Source organism: Kryptolebias marmoratus, linkage group LG4, assembly GCF_001649575.2.
Source record: "Kryptolebias marmoratus isolate JLee-2015 linkage group LG4, ASM164957v2, whole genome shotgun sequence".
NCBI lineage: Eukaryota > Metazoa > Chordata > Actinopteri > Cyprinodontiformes > Rivulidae > Kryptolebias > Kryptolebias marmoratus.
The window spans coordinates 11,860,927-11,875,364 of NC_051433.1; the positions used below are offsets into that span (position 1 = coordinate 11,860,927).

At 39.1% G+C, this 14,438-nt stretch overlaps 2 protein-coding genes across 4 annotated transcripts; both read left to right on the forward strand.

Annotated features, from left to right (window-relative positions):
- Nucleotides 1–12: 12 nt before the first annotated feature.
- LOC108231221 lies at nucleotides 13–3,598 on the forward strand. 3 transcript variants are annotated; one of them, XM_017408141.3, is made up of 6 exons: nucleotides 13–106; nucleotides 703–887; nucleotides 996–1,152; nucleotides 1,787–1,959; nucleotides 2,695–2,923; nucleotides 3,005–3,598. In XM_017408141.3, the coding sequence occupies exons 2-6, from the start codon at nucleotides 723–725 to the stop codon at nucleotides 3,205–3,207; spliced, it is 927 nt and encodes a 308-aa protein (XP_017263630.1). In that variant the 5' UTR covers nucleotides 13–106; nucleotides 703–722; the 3' UTR covers nucleotides 3,208–3,598. The 3 variants fall into 3 exon arrangements, with proteins under 3 accessions (XP_017263630.1, XP_024860016.2, XP_017263629.1); XM_025004248.2 differs by having other exon boundaries at nucleotides 24–42; XM_017408140.3 differs by lacking the exon at nucleotides 13–106 and adding an exon at nucleotides 117–322.
- Nucleotides 3,599–7,350: 3,752 nt separating this feature from the next.
- Nucleotides 7,351–8,703, forward strand: si:ch211-213o11.11 (probable G-protein coupled receptor). Its single transcript, XM_017408138.3, has one exon. The coding sequence runs from the start codon at nucleotides 7,447–7,449 to the stop codon at nucleotides 8,701–8,703; it is 1,257 nt and encodes a 418-aa protein (XP_017263627.1). The 5' UTR covers nucleotides 7,351–7,446.
- The last annotated feature ends 5,735 nt before the right edge of the window (nucleotides 8,704–14,438 follow it).

Consider the following 14,438-nt stretch of genomic DNA (forward strand, 5'->3'; position numbering starts at 1 on the left):
CCACGGGAACTACTTTTTCACAGCTTTGTTCCACACATACTTGTAAGAAAATATGAATGTAAAACAACAGCGGTTGTGCACACATGAACGCCACACACAGCGAAACGTAAATATAAGATCAGTATTTCACGCGTATTTAACTGGGGATGTGTTGCTCCACTAATGAGATATTGTCGCAAATATATCAGGACCTATTTACTGTAATACTGGACTAGTACTACTACTTCCTCTACTACGCAGTATTTCCATGTACTCCGCTGTCTTTGTCCTCACTGAGTGATTGTGGCATTATTTTATCCTTGAAGGCAGCCTGGACGGCTAGGTGAGCTTCTTTCCGTGCTGTTGAACGTTAAAGACGAGTTTCGTTTGGCGAGATGGTGTAGTTTGAATCAGTCCGTGGCTCCAGGCAGCTGCTGGAGGTTAGTTAGTTGGTAGGAGGGGTTGAGCAGGAGGCAGGGGGAGGCAGTGTTTGCGATGCAAGCCCAACCAAAAAAAAAAAAAAAAACACAAAAAAACCTCTCCGTATCGTCTCGCATAAACTAGTTTTTTTATTATTACTAATAATAAACAAACAAAGATCGTCTAGAGATTCTGTAATTTTTTTAAAAAAAAGTTTCCCAGTACCCCCAACTGTGCAGAGAAGCAGAACTTGAAATGCGTGCGCTTCAATCCTCTACTTTTTTCTTTCACCCCCACCGCCAGCTTTGTGTTGCTCCTTTCCGATGCCACCGAAAAGAAACTGTGGAACAAGAAGTCCGGCAGAACCGCAAGTGAAGATGATAAAGATCGGCGGGGATTCAGACGTGCAGGATTTCCCGTCTGGATCAATGGAGGACAGATTCAGGATGGCAGAGGAGTCCAGCCCCTCGCCTCTTCCCAACAATGAGGTGATAAATAAACTACAGTGTTACCCAATGAAGTACAGTTATGGCTGGATGGTGTAAAGAAAGCTGCTCATGTTCTGTGTTTTTATCCCCCCCTCTCTCATTTGACAGGCTGAGATCATTGACTTTGATGAAGAAAACTTTGCAACTTCAGGCATCAGAACAGACACCATCAGCCTTCTCATGAAAATAGACCAACTCCAGGCACAGCTCAAATATGAGCGCAGATGTAGAATCCTGGCAGAGAGAGAACTGAGGGAGCTCAGAGGTGGGTGGAAACAACCAATCAATTCACCCACATGTTTAAAAAAAAAAAGGCATGCCTAAGTTTAATTCAAGGTTTGGCAGAACGGTCGCTGTCCTGTAACACATTCGTGTAATTTTGTTTGGCTTACTCTGCAATCAAACATAAAGTAGCACTCTATACATTATAATAAACGTTTAGCTTTATTAATCAATACCATTTGAGTAATTGCGGTTTAAAAATTAATAAAGATGCTTCTTGAAATAACTAACACGTTAAAAACTGTTGCATATAGAGTATTTCATTGTTATTGTTTACAACAAGGGCAAAACAGGTCAGGAGAAACTACTTACTTTATAATATTTTTACATTAGTGAAAGTTTTTTGAGAACTCCTTGAATTTTTAACTCAGTCTTAATTACTTTCAAATGAACAGGTTTTAAAGGCTGAGGGTGATTGTAAGTGGATACAGGCAACTAATAAGACAACAAAACAAAACCCAGAAACAAATTAACAGTCACAGAATTAAAGAAACAATAAACTCAATACAAAAACAAACCAAAAGACCCCAAAATCCTGACAGTGAGCGCGTCGTGGATCTTCCTCACTTGTTGCGTTCCTGTTTTTCCTCTCTGATTCGGATTCAACTCGTCCGCAGAGATGAACACCCTGATGCTGCAGATGAGGCACACCGCACATGAGCTACGGGTCACTCTGGATCACGTTCTCAACGGAGGCGAGGCGGCGGTGACGTCACAAAACCCAGAGGAAGTCGTGACTTTCCTGCCTGAGCCCGAAGTGCAGATGAGAACGGTTGATAATATTCCGGAGGTGAGCGCTCCCATTACCTTTTTTCATTTCACTTTCATCATTTGCAAAATATCTCAGGAAAATGGTCAGATATTAATGAAACTCTCACAAAGAAATGGCCATAACTCACTCACTTTGACAGATATTGAGCTACAATTCAGTGTGGTAGTAGCTTAGAATCATCCCCAACACTTACTCCTCATAAACTTTGCCATTAACTATTGGAGTCAACCCTGTGTGTCTGTTAGCAAAAGATCTAATGAACCACTGGACGGATTTTAATGAAACTCTCAGAAAATTATCCCTGAATTTCCATCAACACCTGATTAACTTTTAGAGTCAGTCCAATTCAGGATGTCTGCCACAGCTAATCCTGCTTCTCCAACACAAAAATGGCTACAACCCAGTCAGTTTTACAGATATTGAGCTACAATTTGATGTGGTGGTAGCTAAGAGTCATCTCCAACACATAGTTTCAGCGTGACATTCTGCACAACACTTTTCCCAGGTTTGATCAAAACAGCTACAACTCTTTTCACTTAAAATGATGTTAGTTTAAAACTCTGGCATGAAAGATGATTGAGGAATACTAGGTCTTACTTTACTTTAGTGTCTGGATTTTTATTGTTTTTGAACTCGTGTTCACCAGCAGTGGGCAGTTTGATGAAAGAAAGTCCTGTCTTAATCTTAATCAGCGATAAAATGCAACGTCGCTGTCTTTGGCGCTCACGCGTTTCCTTCTTTCTTTGTTTGCAGGATGACCCTAACTTCATTTATCTGTCTGAGAGTCTCCGGGTGCCCAAAAATCTCTACGAGCGCATCGCAGAAATAGCCGACTACAAGAAGTACATCTCAGCGCTGCTGATGATCCTGTTCGACCGGGACACTCTGGCCACGCACTGCCTGCAGGGCCGCAAGAACTCGCTAATAGGAGAGGAGAGCCACAAGCCCGCTCTCCCGCCTGAGATTTTAAAAGGCCTCATGGGTAAGATCAAAGACAGATGTTTGCTAATGATCCGTAAACCTCACAGGTGAAGAGATGTCGTGATGCTTTCTCCTCCCTCAGATCACGTTGCCGCGAAGTTTGGGGTCGACGGCAACCTAATAAAAACCGCGATCCGCACAAAACTGAACAACGAGGACAAGCTGATGAAGAAGAGACTGGGGTTGAATAGAGCTGACAGCCGAGCTGCTGTCGATCAAACCTTTTGCCAGGATGCTTCACTTCTGACTAAAAGCGAAACAATGGCGAATGACTCTGAGTTCTAGCCGGTCCACTTTTACCCACCTGCTTTTAAATTCTAATAGCATTATGTAACGAGTTTTGAACTGTGTAGATTTTTTTTCTTCAGAAACCGAATTGCTTAGAGTTAGCTATTTTCCAACACTTTGTAGATTTTTATTAGTTTTTGAACTTTCATATCTCTGTTTGTCCATTGAATGTTTGAAAAGTGCAGCCTGGTGGTGGATGACAAGGATTTTTTTCATGTTTACAGTATGTTGTGGTAGACTATTAAATCTATAAAAATAACCTTTGGACAAGCATTTAATCAAATGTACTTTCTATGTGTACAAGTAGGACAATTAAAACTGTTAATGGTGCGAAACTGTGCATTAGATAGTTTCTTTAGAAATAAAGTGAGTATTCTTCTTTCCTTCACAGGATCCCGTTTTTTTTTTTTTTTTTTACATCTTTGTTTTATTAAAATTTAGAAAATATGGAATTTTGGAACTGATTTGTTTTTGCGGCGTGCTCTTGTTGCCGTAGAATTTTTGTCTTCCCAGCAGCCAACAGATGTCAGTGCTGAGCCTTTTTCATGCAGCTCTGCTTTATTTAAACCCTTTTATAAGCTTGTGAAGTAGGGGGGTAAAAAAGCACAAGAATTAAATCTTAATTCAATCTCATGACAAAAACGACGGGAGTGAAATGGCGACCTGCAGTGTCCTCGTTCGCTCACGGACAGAATGAACGATTAGGTGTGACAGGAAGCGTAGTGTACAGCAGTGTGTGACCGTCTGGGCCACACGCTGCCATACGTTGGGTTAATGCCAGAGGATGGTGGCGGCTTTGATGCGGTCATCTCCTGAAAAGATCTGAACAATCAGCAGCTGCTGGCTCCTCCCGCTGGACTCCGGCTCTCTGGGTTCGCAGCTCATCACCTCACTCTGGCAGCATCAGCACCTCCACGAGGTTACTTCAAGACTCTGAAGACTTCTCGGTTTTTTTTTGGGAAACCTGTTTTCATCAGAAGTTTCACCGCAGCCGGAGGCTTTTGGACCTGGAAGCAACGTTTGGGATCAGAGTCAGGAAATGTTCCAACTTTACAAGAACTTTTTGGAGAACCCAGATGATGTTCATAATGTAAGAACTGATGTTTCATGTTTCAGTGGGGAGCTGTGCAGTTGAGTAAATCTTCCAATAATTACATTCAGGTTAGTTTAGAGGAAACTTGCTAGTTATAAAAAAAAAGACACAAGCAAGAGCTTTCAGATTGTAATTCTGTTTGGCGTTGACAAAAAATAAATGAGTCCAATGAAAATTATTAAAAAGGAAGTGATTAACAAAAGTTTCAGGGAGATGAATCAAGTTCCAAATAACACAAATTTAAGAATTCGGGTGAAGATGATGTTACAGAAGGTTATTAATCTGAATTATTCCTTTAAAAAACTAACTTTTAGACATATCGAAGTGAGACATTTACTAAAATAACACTAAAATGACAAGGGATTCACTGACTGAAATCTGCTTTTTACATGTTTGTTTAATTTTTGACAGCAGTTTTTTTACATTAGCTGAACCAACTTTACAATAAAGTGAATCTAATCGTGTAAATTCTCACTATAATCAAAAAAGAAATGGTTAACTTTCTCCTCCACTAACTTTATGACACAGTTTTCATTACATCCACTACTTTTGAGCATTGAATATGTTACCCAAAAGTTAATGAAATATATATACATACATACATACATACATACATACATACATAAAAGTAAAAGATTCAACTAGTTGCTCTCTTTAGCTTCTGATATCCTGGAAGTCCTGGAAATTGCAGCAACATTGTGAATTTTTCCACATGATTTACTAATTGTTCAAATAATCAAGTAACTTTCTAAAAAGAAAGAATCAGAGAGGAGAAAAGTAAAGTTAATAAAAAATTTAAAAACCTTTTCTTTTTTCTTTTTTTGCCCTCTTGAATTTATCTTGTCTTCCTATAAAATTGGATGTAAAATGTTTAACCTTGACTAGAATAATACAGACCTAACTTTTCTCTTTATATTTTAGAGGCAGTTCTGTTTAAATATGAATAAAATAGGAATCTTTGGGTTTTTTAGTCTTGTTTGAGCTTGACTCAGTTTTAACTTATTCATAATAAAACAGTTTTTTGGACATAACAAAGACATATTGAGTGGCAGTAATAAGTTCCTCTGAATAAACTAAATTAGGTCTTTTTAAGCCTTAAAAAGTTGCATTATACCCATTAAAAAGTACAAAGACATTTTCCTATATATGTATTTTTTTCTCTTTTGAATGTAAAAAGTACCAGGAGATGTGAAGCTTGAAGCACATGATTGAGATGTAACTGGAACATGTGTAAAACGAGGACAACCTTACACAATAATAAGGATGTACATGTGTCAGTCCTCTTCCTGCTGGGGATAAATCACGCTGGAAACGCCAATCGCTGTCCGCTGGAGAAGATTACAGCAGCACAGAGCATCAGTGAATCACTGGCGGGGAGTCCGCACATGTATTTAGGACACAAACCCACCTACAGTCCCCGAAACTTGGTTCTGATCGTCAGCGCACGATGGGCGGATGCAAAACCACTTTAAAGACAATACAGAAAGGCAAAATATACCCAAAAAGCATTGAGGCTATAGCTTCAGAATCATGTGCGGTGATGATGTACACCTTTTAAATGTTCTGTGATTTGGGGTCAGAACTGATCCTGTGATATTCCAATAAAGGGTGACACAGAGAACATACTGTATAATCAGTTTGTGCATCTGGTCTGAAACAAGCACACTCATTATCTTTCATCTCTAAAGAATGGAGACAGAGTCAGGGCCCATGAATTATTCTAATAGATGTTTCTGCCCCATTAAAAAGACTCAGAGAGACTCTTCTTTAAAAAAAACACACACACACACACAAATTATTTAAACTTTTACTATTTTTTTAACGAGTTCTCTTAACATTTATGAAATAAATGTCCTTCAGAATTAATCCACACAGATGTTGGTTAATGTGAGAAATCAGAGAAGCATCAATAAGAAAATGTAATTAAGTACGATAGTGATGAATACCACACAGCCTGGAATCAGTCGAGTTAATGAATAATCTGTTCTGTGGCTCTGAGCGCTGCACACTCATGATGTGATACTGATGTCATCGTGGTTATCTGAGCTCCGACCTGCAGTCTGACCACTAATACGAGAAAAGATGGGTTACAAACTGGAGCTGTAACATTTAACACACTTTGTTTTTGTACTCCTATCACCAGTCATGGCACAACTTCCTCATTGCTCATTTAAAAAACCTGATGAATATTGTAAACTGTTTTCAAGTGAATCTTGTTGAAGGAGCCGCTGATATTTTCATATTAAAGTGACAGTTCCGCTCTCCTGAAGTCGGGCTCTGTGGAAAGGTTCTGAACAATTCATATCTCCCCACTGCAGTCTGGGGGGAATTACAGCAAGAGCATTTTAATATTTCTGCTAGAATGACTGCGTAATGCAAAACTGACATAGCTGTAAACGTTTTAAAAAACTGAACCACTGGGAAGTTTTTGCGACAGGAGTTGTTTTAAGACAGCAGCAATCCACTTTGGGCTAGCCATTAGCTCATCAATCTGGTCAGAAATATTTCTCCCAGCTGATGTCATTCAAAGAGCTTTTTGCAACAGGTGAAATATTGATTGTTCATAATCTTTCCACAGAATCCATCTGAATTATTCTTTCAACAACGGGTCACACGACTGCTTGTAAAAGGGTCTGTTCTCACTGAAGACCTTGCAGCACAGCCACAGGCTCTCACAGATTTATTAAACTTTTTAATGATGTTTGGCTCGTTCTTTCGGTTTGTTTTCATCATCTGAAGCTGCAGCAGACTGTTGATCTCTGCAGCTCTAAGACTCACTTTTTGTTGACTAAATTTGACTCAAAAATGTGGAGACTATGAGAAAAGAAAAGATGACTGGTCCAATTTTGTTGAGATGAAAAACAAATAACCCTTCAAAAAATGGATGCTAATTCTCCTGAGTGCCTTATCAACTTAAAGAATAATATTCAAATGATGTGTTCAGAGTTAGTTTTTACTGAACAATAAACAGTTATTAAGTAAAGTAATTTGCCATGAATATTTGTTTGTAATGAGCTTTTTTTTCTCTTACAGGAGTGAAGAATTGTTATGCTTGATTTCTGAGCGATTTCCTTTGGATTAATCACTGTATAATGGCGAGGAGTGGAACATGGGTTTGTTCTTTGAAACCTTTATTATGAATAATGGAGGAGCACAACGACAGCACCTCTGCTTGGGCACTGATGCCCTCTGCACCCCGCAGACAACTGGGCACTCTTCCCAACCCTCAGATAAGCATCAAAGACCTGACAGGCATGTTTTTCATGGTGACCCTGAATGTTCTGACACTCCTGACCAACACTGCTGTCATGGTGGTTGTCATCAAAGCTCCTCATCTCAGGAAATTTGCCTTCGTGTGCCACCTGTGCGCCGTGGACCTGCTGTGTGCCACCTTACTCATGCCTCTTGGCATCGTGTCCAGCTCGCGGTACTTTGCTGAGGTGGTGTTTACTATGTTAGAGTGCCAGGTGTACATTTTCCTCAAAGTGGTCCTCATAGCTGCTTCTATCTTCACCATCACAGCCATAAGCGTGGAGCGTTATTACTACATTGTCCACCCCATGCGCTACGAGGTGAAGATGACCCTGCAGCTGACTGCAGCTGTGATGGTGATGGTGTGGGTGGCCTCGGCCATTCTGGGCTTTTGCACGGTCTTCGGATGGCCGACCTACAGCAGCCTGAGCTCCATCAGCGCTTCACACTGCTCCCTTCACTGGAGCCACAGCGACCACAGGCGCATCTTCTCCATGCTCTTCGGCATCACTTGTTTCTGTTTGCCTGCTGTGGTGATTTTGGCAGTCTACGGTAACGTGTACAAGGTGGCCCGAGACGCAGCCCGGCAGCATAGACCTCTGCCATCGTGGACAAACAATCAACTGAAGCATCGCTCCGACTCCATTAACAGCCAGACCACCATCATCACAACCCACAACGTCCCTCGCAGGATCACCCGTGATCGGCTGTTTGGCGGCAGCAAAGCCGCTCTCACTCTGGTGGTGATTGTCGGCCAGTTTCTAATCTGCTGGCTGCCTTACTTTGCCTTCCACCTCCATCTGACACTCGACGCAGCACCTCACATCCCTGATGACATGGAGGAAGTGGTCACCTGGCTGGCATATTCCTCGTTTGCTATGAATCCTTTCTTCTACGGGCTTCTCAACAGACAGATCAGGCAGGAGCTCCTGAAGCTGCGGCGCTGCTACTCGGCTCGCCCGGTGGAGCTGGCTGCTTCCAGCCACGAGGGCTCGGGCCACGAGAACTTCCTGCAGTTCCTCCACAGGACCAGCTGCACGTTAGAGACACGAGCCAGCTTTGCAGCACCCAGTCCAAGAAGTACTCTAGATCAGTCCGGACAGACTGGTTTCAGGATACCGGGTCAGATCCCGGAAGAGTTCAGTTAGATCTCAATGTTGGATGAAATAAGTATGGAGGATAAAAATATGCAGTTGTTTTTGAAACTTTTATTTTGTCCACAAATTGCTGTTGGACCTCTAAAATGATTGTTTCTCTAATTGTAGTAAAATGATCAATAATTTTTTACATTTTTTTTATCCGCTATTAAAATTAAGTTTGCATTTTTACAAATAAACAAATGTATTTAAAAAAACAATAAATAAGTGTCTCATTATTACTTGAAAAACAGTATACAGTTTTACAATAAAAAACAATTTTACTACTGAAAATTATTGTTTTTATAATAAATACAAATTTGTCAATACTCTTCAACAAAAGGGTTGTAATTTTTTATTGAACTAAATGATCATTTGACACTGAGGATGAGATCTTATAGTTTTTTCTTTATAGTTGCATTGGTTGCATAAAAATGAAGCATTTATTTGCATTAGTACAAACAAAATTATGATTATTTCAGTTTTTCTCCTTTTACCTTGGACTGGAAAAAAATTAATAAAAGGAAAGTAACTATTTAATTTTTCTTTTCTCCAAACGTCCCATTTATAGAGTACAAGGATTTACTTGGCACTTCCTCAGATGGACACTTAAGGAAAAGTCCAGAAAAGACAAGGCTGACGTGTAAAAATTATGGCCCTTTAGTTCTGTGAGAACTGAAAAGGCGCAGTAGTTTTAATAGTTTGGACATTTTGTCCCTTTAGCAGAAAAGCTGGCAGTCTGGGTCCTGACCTTCATGAGTCTACTTATACAAAAAAGCCTGTGATTAAGACTGAGTCCTGTTAACACGTGATTACATAAGGAGAAAATGCCATTTCATAACAGATGAAGCAATTCTTTCTAAAAACCCTTTAATTTTATAGCCGTATCCTCTAATATTATATTTGCTCATATCAGCAGTTACTGGAGACACCACATGCAGGGGTTTCTTATCAAATAGACAGACTGTGTTTAAAGATAAATTATTTGTTTGATGATACGGTGAAGTCTTAATGCCTCTTTGGTGGATGCTGTGAGAGAATGTGCCACTTTCTCTCACAGATTAAAGGATAACATCAAGCGGAGATGCAGATAAAAAGCCGACGAATGAAAAGAGCTGAATCTGTGCAAACGCTGTAAGCACCCGGAGATATATTCAACAAATCAGCAACAAACAACCTAATTACACAGAATCACATAAAAATAACCACGGCTATAATGTGATGTGTTCCGGGCAGAAACTAAAAGGTAAAAAAAAAGGACTTCACCTTTGAATAAACTTGTACAAACAGTAACTACAGCCCAGTTTATTGTCCTTCCGGATATTTTAAAAGCAAGATAACATTGTGCTGTTTTACGGTGTGAGCCTGCAAACAGATTCAGGTAAGTGCAGCAGAGCAGCTACCTGAGCAGCTCTGACAACCAGGCAGCCGAGCGCTCTTATCATAGCAAATAGAACAGAAGGACATTTAGGAAGACACAATAACAATGTTTATGATGCCATACTTCACTGGAGGTTTTTTTGATGTTTCCAACTGCACTGAGAGATATTTCCATCGTCTCTCCCACATCCACTTTTTATTCTGTCGCATTACAACCTGCATTCATTACTTTTATTTTCCTTAGAAGAAATTATTCTCTAAAAATACTTCAGATAAACACAGTTAAACAGAGGAAAAGTTGTTTTAAATTATTCTAAGTGTGTAAAATTTAAAAGTTATGTGTGCATATACATTTACAACCTCCGTTTTGATGCTCAAACTATTAAGATCTGAAGACACATCGTTAGTTAAATAAGATTTGTCTGTGGGCGACCTGAGTGTCAAATGGTCTATACCTGTTCTGATGGCAGAGACAAAGTACAGATCATAAAAACATATCTCAAACCCTAAACATCCTGTAGAGCACCATTAAATTCATTATTAGAAAATGGAAATATTATCCCACCACTGCAAACCTGCCAAGAGAGGGTCATCCACCAAAACTCATGGACCGGGCAAGGAGGGCATTAATCAGAGAAGCAGCCAAGAGCACAAAGATAATCCTGACAGAGCTGGGCAGCTCTTCTGCAGAGATGAGAGTATCTGTCCAAAGAACCACGGTAAGCTGCACAGAGCTGGACCAAACGTAAGAGTGGCTAGAAAAAAATAAACATCGCTTGTATATACGGTCAGATGACACTAAAATGGATCTTTTGAAAACAACATCATCTGGCTCAAGCCTATCTCTTCTCATCATGCTGAGGACACCATCCCTACAGTGAAGCATGGTGGTGGCAGCATCATGCTGTGGGGATGTCTTTCATCAGCAGGGATTGGGAAACTGGTAAGAACTGTAGGAAAGATGGCGGGAGCAAAATACAGAGAAGTTCTGGAGGGAAACTTGTTTGAGTCTTGGAGACTGGGATGAAGGGTCGCCTTTCAGCAGAACTCCAGCTGATGCTCTATCAAGGTTCTGTATAAAGTTTTAGTTTCCAATTTTTTGAAGACCTAACATTCAGATACTTTTCATCTGCTGTTTTTTGCTTTTAAACCGAAGTTTTCTCTTTTTTTTTACTGTCTGCTTGTCCTCTTTCCTCACATTTTTAAGCACACACTGTACAATCTGCCCACATCAGGTACTGAACAGAAATTAGAAAAGCAGCCAAAGTATAAGTAATATAAGTAGTTATTATAAAGGTGTCCTGAAAATAAACACTTTTTCTCCAGAAGCACAGATGCATATAAATAAATCAGAACATTCATTATAGTTTCATCAAGATGACAATTACAGCATTTTAAAATAAAATGCACTTATTCAAATCCATATTTTTTATATAAGCATATTCAGTGAAATAAACATCAAAAGTCTTAATAATAAGATCTGCAGCCTTTCTAATCCACCTGCTTCCAGATTATGTGACTCAGTTTTGATGAAATCATGAACTTCCCATTTCAGGATGCAGCTTTTGTTGAGTCAAAACAATCCTTTTAACTGTGTTGGTCCTCTGCAGAACACATTCACGCACACAAAAAATATCTATGTAAAAAGTCTGACTTTGTAATTCAAAACTGATGGGGATTTTTGAAGGTGTCTTAAAACGGCAGCAATCCACTTTAGTCTTGGCTTCACCTCTTATGTTTGTCATTCCTGTCAGAAATAAACACAAAAACTATGTACAAGATAATTCCTCCTAACCTTTCCACAGGAGCCCACTTCAAAAAATGTAAACGATCCCTTTAAAGATCTGAATGCCGCTTTCCTTTTGTCAACTTTTGCAAAAACCCTTCTGATAAAAATCGAGTGACAGGAGACATTATTGTCCCGCTAGAGTTTATGTTCAACTCATCTTCCCATTTTAAGCACGTCAAAACAACAACATGGCGCTTAGGGAGCCTCAGAAATGGCTTTTCTGACAGGAATAACTCAGCTTGATGTCAGGCAGTGACATATACCGCCTGCAATAATTTCTGTCAAGCAGACCTAAACAGGTTTTTAAAGATTTTTTAGCTCTGGATTTACTATATTGACTTGCGCCAATATAATAAACCTTATAAGAACAAATAAGAGCCATAATTAAAAAAAAAAAAAATTAAACACATTCCTGCAGGGATTCTTAGTGTGCAGCAGTGTGAAACAGAACAGGGAAAAAATCTGATGTTTCTGAATAAATGATGTGATAAATAGTCTGACCTATTGCACTGAAAACATCTGGCCTGACAGGTGCTGAGCAGGAACACTGTCTGCATGTCCCACATAAGCTGCTGCTGCTCCTGTTGGCAACAGAAAGTCTCAGCTTTAGCTGGTGTGAAAGTGGCTAAAATCAACACGTCCAGTGCGTGGCCCACTCAGTGGCATGAGTTTGGTTAAAATATGGGATCGTTGTTTTCGTTCAGCAGCACAAAATGATCGTTGCACAACATGGTTTCACACATTTCCTAAAATAAACTGACTTTAGGTAAGATTATTATCCTAATATGAGGTCACGTGCAACCAACATTTCTTTTTAATGTATTTAAATAAAAAAATAAGTGTTTTTAAACAGCTTAAGAAAGGACTGCATCAGCATAGTTCTTAAACACAAAGTTTACTGCAAAGATAATGTTTGTGTTTTTCTTCCTATAGTTTGAAAAGAGTAAAAATTAACTGCAAAAAGAGGTGTTCACATATTATATCAATATAAGACATAATATGAATAATATGCTATTATTATAGTGTATTCAAGTACAGTAACTGTGTAATACAAAAGTAATGCAATGTCAAAAAAAGACATTTTATGCCTGCAAATACTGTCATATGGATTTTTACATCACCTTACTCCTCCATTACATAGTTACTGTGTATGTTCAGCTTTGCATAATAAGTTTCAAGTGGATCATTACTGGGAACTACAGTGTAAATAGCAATAAACCTTTATGTAAACAGCTATACAATACAAAAGTGATGATGACGTAAATGTGTATTAATTAGCATTTGCATGAACTGTAATGAGATGGTTTCAATCTTGGCTCAGAGTAGCTGTTAGCTTGTTTCCCCATACAGTGATTTTCTCTGATATTGATTGCTGATAACAAGACCACTTCAGAAATTCTAAACTCTCCATTTAAGCATTGGCAATAAAGGCTAAATGGTTAATATTAAGAAAAATAGTATGTAAGTTTACCCTAAAACATTCCTTTGATGCATACCACGTCTAATTTAAATTAATCAGTTTGAAAGTCCTGCAGCAACATGAAAATTACACACATTTTGTGTCCATGTGCACAATCACAGGCACTCCTATTTTTGTGAATTTGTTGTGCTTTAATCCTGACTGAACATTCTTGCAAAACGTTAATTTGTGGAGAAGTAGGGAATGCACTAAAACATAAAGTTTACTTCTTGACAAATTCATGTATTGGAGTAAGAAACCTTTACTGAGGTCTCAATAACACCCAGACACACACACACACACACACAGTCTGCTGACCTCACCTTTGCAGCCGGAAACAAACAAGCTCCATCTGGTGAGGTGTAATCCATTAGCATGCCATCGTCTCCTGCACGCACGCAGGAAGTCCTCCGTCACTGATACACCGTGCTCTCTCTCTGCCTCCATCCTGCAGGCAGAAATGATCCTCACCATGGAAACAGTTCAGTGGTCACTGCAGAGTAAAGAACATCTCAACTCATGTACAGCTTGTTATATTCACAGTTTATGTTCCCACACACAGTCCCTTTTAAACCAGAAAACATCCTGTCATGTGCCTCTTTTGCTTTAGTTGCAAAGTACTAAAAGTTCTGATTTTAACACAGATTCCCAGTTGCAATATGTGCATCAAGAGGCAAGAACAATTTTTGAGAGTAAATCATTATCTAAATCTTTAAAACGAGTTAAATGTTATTGTTGTTTTTCTTTTGAACTGGGTTGCTTTTTTTAAGACAATGGCATAAGTGATGCAAAATGAAAGCGGGTTGAAAAATCTGATTTGGTCCAGTTCTGTGGAAAAGTTGTTGACCTTTAATACCAGTGAGGATGACTGCCGGTTGGGTCCAAAGGTCGACACAGATGAAGATGTTTTTTAGCCCACTCCAACAATGACCTTTACACTGTGGAAGGGGAAAAAAACAATGAAATATTTACTGTCTGTGCAACACATTTAATACGTGATTTAGTCTTATTTTTTTTTTTAAACTATGCCCATCTTTTCAACAAGTTAAACAATATATATAAATATATATATAAATTTAATACGTGATCTGTTCGTTAGTGTTTTACAAAAAAGTTTTC